At 56.0% G+C, this 7,905-nt stretch overlaps 1 protein-coding gene across 1 annotated transcript in view; it reads right to left on the minus strand.

Annotated features, from left to right (window-relative positions):
* WNT4 (Wnt family member 4) overlaps positions 1 to 6,501 on the minus strand; it is a gene marked incomplete at both ends in the record, with an annotated part of 10,121 nt that extends 3,620 nt beyond the window's left edge. The window contains 1 exon segment of the mRNA XM_079545438.1: positions 6,425 to 6,501. Coding sequence (XP_079401564.1) covers positions 6,425 to 6,501 — 77 coding nt within the window.
* Positions 6,502 to 7,905: the final 1,404 nt, after the last annotated feature.

Raw genomic sequence — 7,905 nt, forward strand, 5'->3', positions numbered from 1 at the left:
CCATCTCATTTTCTCATGTATTTCCCAGCTCAGTGGGATTCTTCAGGCGATGAGGAGCTATAAATTCAAAGCACACATGAAGAGAAGTGTGACAGGAGCCTTTCAAGCCTTTCCAAGTAGATGCGCCTGATAAGACACCTCCCCAGAGAGTGCGTAATGGTATTTGGGATGATAAAACGAAGGACAACCATGCTTCAAAGATGGATACAGCTTTCCAAGAGCAGGTCTGGTAATTTGTTTTGCAGGGAAATAAGGTGAAGCTGTCCAGAACGATTTCTGGTCTCTCTCCCCCACCATTCCTTCCCAGAGATGCTCCCATTCTGCAGTGCAGAGTCCCTCAGTGCTGGGGAGCCCAAGCAAGGCACTGCAGCCAGCCCTCCAGGGTCACCATGGAAGCCCCATTCCAGCACTTTGCCTGGTTCTTAATAAGGACCCTGCCTCAAGCTTTGTTTTCCTAGGCTGAGGCGGTAGAAACCACAGAGAAAGCCTTTCTTCTAGATCAAGACTGGCAGAAGAGCAAACCAAACCAAAGCTGCCCTCAGCGAGGTCTTGCTGGAGAGGGCAGCCCACCTTGATTTCCCTGCAGTGCGGAGCCCTGGATTGGGACTGGAGGCTCACAGGAAGCTTCAGAACAGTCCTGCTTGTGGAAAAAATAAACCCAAATAACGACATATTTCCTTCCCTTTCCAAGACTGGGCAAAGAATGTTTCAAGGGGCGAGCTGCTGCCCAAGCCATTTGTTCAAGTCTTGTCTTCTTGCTTCATCATCACATTTGTATTTCTTTTCTCCTGCCTTCACATCCAGACAAGTCACTCACAGAACAAGCTCCCTTTTATTAAAAATCACTGACTTAACACAAAACCAACAGAAAGCCCTTCCTTTTTTTCCATCCGCAGCACGCAGATCAAGATTGAAGTCCCATAATTGGAGTATTTGCAGTTGATCCACTCTGCAAGGTGGCAAAGAGGGAAACCTCAAATCCCGGGAGATTTGGAAAGGCAAAAAAGCCCTACTTAAAAACAAAGAACGATGATAATTTTTGCCACAGGGGTTGGCAGGTGGAGCCAGAAAGAATGGGAGGGGATTCCCTGCCACGGGGAGGTGGGCAAATGGGAGTCACGGACTGATCCTCAGTAGAGGTGGTTCAGGGAAGATGCACCAGATGTTTGAAATGTGGAAATTTCTCACGTTGTCTCAGTTTGGGAATACTGAAGGTGGTGTCAGCCAGGTGGTGTCACTGCAGTCTCCTATCAGAGATGCTGAGATGAGCTCAGAAGCTTCAATGTCTTCAGCAAATGCCCAAACTCATGGGGATACCTGCCTGGCTAAGGTCCCAAATGGGATGTTCCAGGCTAAGCAAAGGAAAAAAAAAAAAAAAAAAACGGAAGGGGAAAGCAAGCAAGCAAAGGGAACTCATTGGTCCGACACTGTGGGCATGGAGCTGCTGGAGAGCTGCAGCATGGGGAATAGCTGGTCCAGCTGACAGCCCTACAACACGACGCATCCCTCTCAGACTGGCCACCCCACTCTGGGATTAGATGTCCTTCCTCTCCTTTGCTTGTAAATGTAAACCACGACGCGCAGTGTCGTCATCTGAAGGCCTGTCTGTCTCTTCCCTGGCAGAGGAGCAGCTCTATGGCTCGGTTGTACATATCTCATCTCTGGATTAAAACCATGCTTCTCACGCCCTAATCCCCAGCTCCAGCTGCTGGAGCAATGTCCCATGAGGAGGCAGAGTCCCACTCCCCAAGCTGGGCCATGCAGCACAAAACGACCCCCAAATGCTCAAACTTTGCCCTCCCCAGTCCCCCTACCCCAACCTCAGACTTTGGATGCATAGAAAACATCCTTTCACACGTCCTTCTTTGCTCGAGTTCAGCAGCCAGGAACGGCTGCAAGAGGAGGCAAGTGAAGCCATGGGGCTGAGCGATGTGGGAATTCCCCTGGTGCAGCGCTCGGGGCTACACCTGGGTTGGAGAAATTCTGATGAGTTTTTCATTTCAATCGGAATTTGCAAACACACGGAGAGAGGAACCTTCTGCGGGACTGGTTTGATCTCACCCAACTTCCAACAGACCTCGGGCCGCTTTCCATTGGCCAAGAGGTTCAATTAATTCTTCCCCACCCCCCCCCACCCCCCAACCACCCTGAGTAATTTTGTGAAAGCACAATACTGGCTCCAGTTCTGCTGAGCCAGGCAGATCCTGCACGGCACCTTCCCAGCTGCACACCGCAGCGGCTCTGTGCTGGAGGGATGCATTTGGGGTCACCTGCAGCAATAGGGGCTGAATCCCAGGGCTGGGGATCATCTGCTGCTGGCACCCAGAGCATCGCCTGTCCTCAGCCCAGCCTTGGGAAGCGCCATTTCTGTGGGTTTGCAACGTTTCCAAGCTTTGTTTTAAGAAAAAAAAAAAAAAAAAAAGGTGTTGCAAGAGCCTGCGGCGTTGCGTTTATAAGGGAATATGGAGGAACCTCCTGCAAACTGCCGACCTCTGGGGGTTGCTCAGCAATTTCCCATTTTAAGAAAGCCCAAACCCATGGCAGCGGTGCATCTTTCCATCTACGAGGATGAGTTAATTGGGAAGACAACAGCTCCCAGCAGTGCAATGCAAACATTTGTCACTGCAGTGCGAAAATCTCTTTCTGACTCATGGAGTCACCACCAACCACTGCAAAAAGCAGAAATCTGCTTCTCGCCATTGCTTGTGTTTGGAGCTGAATGGATCCTGTCCTTGCATGACCTGCAATGTGAGTGAGATAGAAGCACCTGATGTCCACCCTTCCTTGGATAAACCTCTGCTACTCTGTATGAAGGTATATTTTTATTTAAGGCTTCATTGGGGAAAGGAAAATTCTGTCATCAGTGAGGAGGCAGGGAGTATCTGTCCCTCCTGCCCCGAGCTCAGAGACAAGCTGAACTGGACGGAAGTTCAGCATCAGGATTTGCAAAGGCCTTTCATCTGCAGGATGCAACCCTTAAAGCCGTCTGTTTTCATAGCTCAAATCACAGGCAGGGAAGCCCTAAGTGTGCAGCATCACCAGGGCGAGGAAAGGAGCTGAAAGCAAAGAAATTCTCCATTGGACCCAATCTGAGCAACTCTGCCAAAGTAGATGTGACCCGGGAGCCATCCCAGTGCTGTCTTTGCACCAAAAATAAGAATGCAGGGAGGGGAGCAGGGATCTGAGGGCACAGACGTGCCCTGGAGCTACCTGCACCTGCTGGATGGTGCTGCAGCCATGGGGCACCCGAGGGGAAATGCTGGACCGGTTCCTCGCCTGGTGGGAAATGGGAGAGTCACAACGACAATGCGAAGAATCCTGCATGAAATGGGACTGAAGCAGGGTGGGGGTGAAGTGAACTCCCTGCTGTCAAAGCTGGGGAGATTCATCTTAAAAACAGAGTCTGGCTTAAGATCAGAGGGATGCAAGCGGAGGACCCGGGTCTGCTGCTCCTGCATCTCTTACATTGCACAGTGACACAAAGTGGCACAGCATCAGAGCTGAGGTCTACCCGGGCTGCTCCCCAGCAGGACGAGCGCTGAGTTGGGGTTTGTGGAGCACCTTGGCACACCCAAATGAATGGGAGCCCCAAAACCCCAAATCTTTTCATCCCTCCCTCCAACCCTCAGAAGTGGTTGCTGTTATCCAGGCTTGTTTGGACTCTTACAACGTCCTCAAGCTTTCCCAGAGAGCTCAGTTTTGCTTTTTTCTAAAGGCTTTTGAAAGCCCAGCTGCACCCCTGGCCCTTTAAACCGAGCCTGAAGCACAGATGGAAGTTTTAAACCCCTGTAAATAAGGGGTAGACGGAGCTGCCGGTGGCACACCCTGCTCTGAGCCTCCTCCAAAGCCACTTTTAGATGTTTAACAGCAGGAAAAGGGAGAAAGGCTGCAGTGACTCCTAGAAAACACCGCAAAAAGGGCCCTGCCCATGAAGGACCCCTGTGTCACTGATGCTTCTCAGACATGAGGATTGACTCGGGTTCAGGCAACCCAAAGAGCCGCAGGCACAGCAGCAGGTCCAAGAGCTGAATGGAGGCTGTGAAATGAAAGGTGTTTTGGGAATAGCTGAGCTCCTTCCTGTGTATGAAGCACATCCCTGGACTCCTCCAGCAGGACCTTCCCATTATGCACATCACAGCCAGACAGACCTCAGAGCACCCACCGCTGCCCTTCATTTAACATCAAATTCTTTGCTGGCAGGAAAAGCTTTAAGGCTCCCTGAGCCCCGAAAGACAGGAGGAAAAACGAGCCTGCAGCTGTTATTAGAAGGAGAGAAAAGAGCATCACTTTGGTTTGGATGACAGAGAGGTTTTTCGGATAGGCAGAGAGCCAAACAGCAACTCCCCAAACACAGGCACTGAGAAAACACACCTGAGGTTCACTTCCCAGCCAGATAGAAGGATCTGGGTCTGCTTAATGGAAACTTTTGGCAAAGCTGCTTCTATTGCAGAGCTCTCTGCAGCACGGTGATCCCTCCCGCCGCTTCCTTGCAGGGCACCGGGCCGCTGCAGGGAGCCTTCAGCTCAGGTGTTGCAAGCTGCGTCTCCAAAGCACTCAGGGAATGCGAGTCCCGACAGGTCAGGAGGAGCTTTAGAAAAAGTCTCGTCTTGTGAAAGGCACCCCGAGCTTAATCACCGATCCAGCAGGTTTCTGGAAAAGCAAACTTCCCCGCACGCTGCCATCCGCCTCCGCGCAGGGCTGCAGAGCCGAGCACCTGGGGGGGCGCCCAGCAGCCGTGCCCAGCGCCCTCCTGCCGGACCCCGCGCCGTGCGCACGGCTCCGTGAGACGGACGAAGCGCGCTCATTCCTCGAATATCTGATAACTCCTGGGTTCCTTCTAACTCCGTTTATTGCCTCTGGCAGCCTTTGTTTCTGATGTGAGGAGATAAACAATGGGAATTGTCTTAATCCTAAAAGGCGAAGGATAAGAAGTGCCGAGCGGGGGACGATCCTTTTATCAAGATACATTTGGAACATCAAAAAAAAGTTGACCCTTTCTTTCAAGCGCGCAGAAATGGATCTGCTTTTCCTCCCCTGTTGGCAGGAATGAGCCTTCCGCTCTCCCGCCGCCGAATCCCCCGCGCCCACCCCGATGCTCGGTGAGCACGAACGGCCGCGCACAGCCCCATCTCCGCCGCGGCACCGCGCCTCGCTGACCTCGCTGCCGCCGCTTAACCTCAGATCCCCCTTCGCCGGGCGCTTCCCCTCCCCGGCAGCGTTTCCCTGTCCGGACCCTGCGGGAAGGCGCTCGCACCGCTCCCCGCGCACAGCTTCAAGCCCACCTCGGGAGCGGCTGCGATCCACCCACGCTGCGCCGGAGCCGCGCGGGGTGCAAGTCGCTCCATCTGGCGAACGAGGGGGAGGAGGGCTGAGCGCTTAACGCATCCCATGCGGACACAGACGGGCAGCGCTTTTCCCACCGGTGGGATGCGGGGAGAACAGCACCATTCCGGTGCTTCCCAGCCTGATTTTGGAGCATCCTCCAAACTCAGCGCACCTCCCGCAGCCTCCAGCCGACGGGAGCCCATCTCCGGATGCAGGAGTGCTCCTCGAGCTCCTGGGCTATGGTGGGAACCACCGGAGCGCGTTGTGCCTATGGCCCTGGGGACACTGTGCCTGCACCAGGGCGGGGGAGCAGGACATGACACAAACACGGGTCTCCTCTGCACACACTGGGAACGCACTGACTCTCAGTCTGCCATCAACGCTGGGAGTGGGGAAACGGCGTCTCCCCAAAGATGGGATGAACGGAGCGGACACATTGCCTTCATCTGCATTTTGATGGGAGGCGCTGCCATGCCCCATCCCTCCTGTCCCGAGGGTCTCCTCTAGAAGAAGCCCTTGGTGAACGGGCAGGAATTTTCCAGAACTGTTTCCTCCCCTGTTTACCTTCCACGTTAGTTCAGCATTTGCTCAGCGTGCTCCGGATGGCACCCGGCTCCTCCACACGGCGGTCCCCACGTCCCCGCAGGGTGATGGAGTGCTGGGTGTGAACTTTGCCTACTGCGGGTCCCCGGGGTCAGCATCCGAACGATCCCTGCTTGCCTGCCCGCTCCCTGCCAAGTCCTTCCCGGCCCCGTTGCCCCCACGGGGCGCCCGGCCAAGCCCCAGGCCCTGCTCTGACCCGCCGGCCCGACCTCACTTTCCCAGCGCTGCCCGAATCAGTAATTTAAGAACAAAAGGTGGACGGGGGCTTCGGCGCCCACCAAGTTATCCTATAACCAGGCTGGAGCAGCCGGGGAGAGCCGGCATCCCCGCATCCACCTGCACCACCCGTCCCCGCGGCTCCGGGACCGCGCACCGCGACCTCCGTCCCCCGCAACGGGGTGATGCTGCCCGACCCCGGCGGCACCTGCTCTGCAGCCCCCGCGGAGCAACAAGTGCCGGAGGCGGCGGGGGCACCCCTTCGCTCGTGGCTACTCACAGCCAGTTGCTGGCGTTGGCCGAGAAGGTGGCGAGGATGATGAGCAGCAAGGAGCGCAGGAAATACTCCGGGCTCATCCTGGAGGGCAGGCGGGGAATGGTGCGGTGCGGTGCGGTGCGGTGCGGTGCCCCCCGCCCGGCCCGCGGCCCCCAGAGCAGCCGCCGCCGCAGGTGGGAGCCGGGCAGGCGGCGGCGGGCGCTACCCGGTGGATGCGCCCGCGGCGGCCGCCCAGCCCGACTGTCAGCTCGGCCGGCCCATCCCGGGATGGAGCGGAGTGCCGGGGGCGGGCCGGGGGCGGAGGCAGTCCCGGGGGCGGCCCCACATCGCCGCTACTGGGGCGGATCCTGCCGCTGGGGACACCCCCGGGGCGGGACAGCAGCGGGGACGGCACCGGTGCCGCTCCCATCGCTGCGCTGTGCCCGCGGTGCTGCCCCTCCGCTGCTCCCGAGGCGCTTTGTGATGGCCTTTGGGGTTCCCCACCTCGGGTTTTCCTGGGGGTGAACGGCGGAGGAGTGGAGGGATTCCTACACGTTTCGTGCTGTCGGGATCGTTTCCGTGCGGCTCTGAGAGCAGAGCTCGGGATGGAGCGTGGCGGTGCCTTGGTTTTCCGTCTTAGAATCGTAGAATGGTCTGAGTTGGAAAGGACCCTAAAGGCCATCAGGTCCAACCCCTGCACCGAACAAGGACACCCACAGCTCCGTCAGTGCTCAGAGCCCCATTCCCTGACCTTGGGTGTCTGCAGGAGCAGAGAATCTACTCTGTTCTCTACCACCTCTCTGGGCAACCTGCTGTTGATGGTAGACATTGCGGAGAAGGCATTTCCTCCTGTTCCATTGTAGGGAATTTTCCAGATTCGGTTTTTGGAGGATTCAGGACAAAAAGGCAGCTTCTGGTGTTGGCAGTGTTCTGGGAGAGAGTCATGGGTTAGGATTTCCATCGCCAGGCATGTGGAGGATGACACCTGACCACAAACCAAGGACTGAATCCACACCTCAGGTTATCCAGAAAGGCTGAATGTTGGGGACCTCAGTAGCTCCAGCAGCCTGGTTCCCCATCCCTGCATCCCCATCCCTGAGGCCATGGGGTGCAGTGGCGATGCCCCTCTGCTCCCCATCCCCGTGTCTCCATCTTTCCTCCCCAGCCCACATGGACACAAACAACTCGATGTAAGGCCAGGAGCAACACGAGATGACACGAGACGGCTGCCTGGCATGAAACCTAAGATCCCAAGCACACCAAATCTCCTCCTGTCAATGTTATTAGTTAGGTCCATTACTAAAACCTCTTGCTCCCATCTCTAAAATCTTGCCAAGCTGGTTTGGAGCTATTCAAAATTCCCTTTGTCTTTTCAACTCCATTTTCCTGCTCGCAGCAAGGCTGGAACACGCTTCTCCAAAGCACGGCAACTCGCGCTGTGCTGCACACACGCCTGCCTAAGTGTGTTACACCTACTTTAAAATCTCTGCATTGGTTCCCTGTCA

This window comes from Tetrao urogallus (assembly GCF_951394365.1).
Source record: "Tetrao urogallus genome assembly, chromosome: 21".
Lineage (NCBI taxonomy): Eukaryota > Metazoa > Chordata > Aves > Galliformes > Phasianidae > Tetrao > Tetrao urogallus.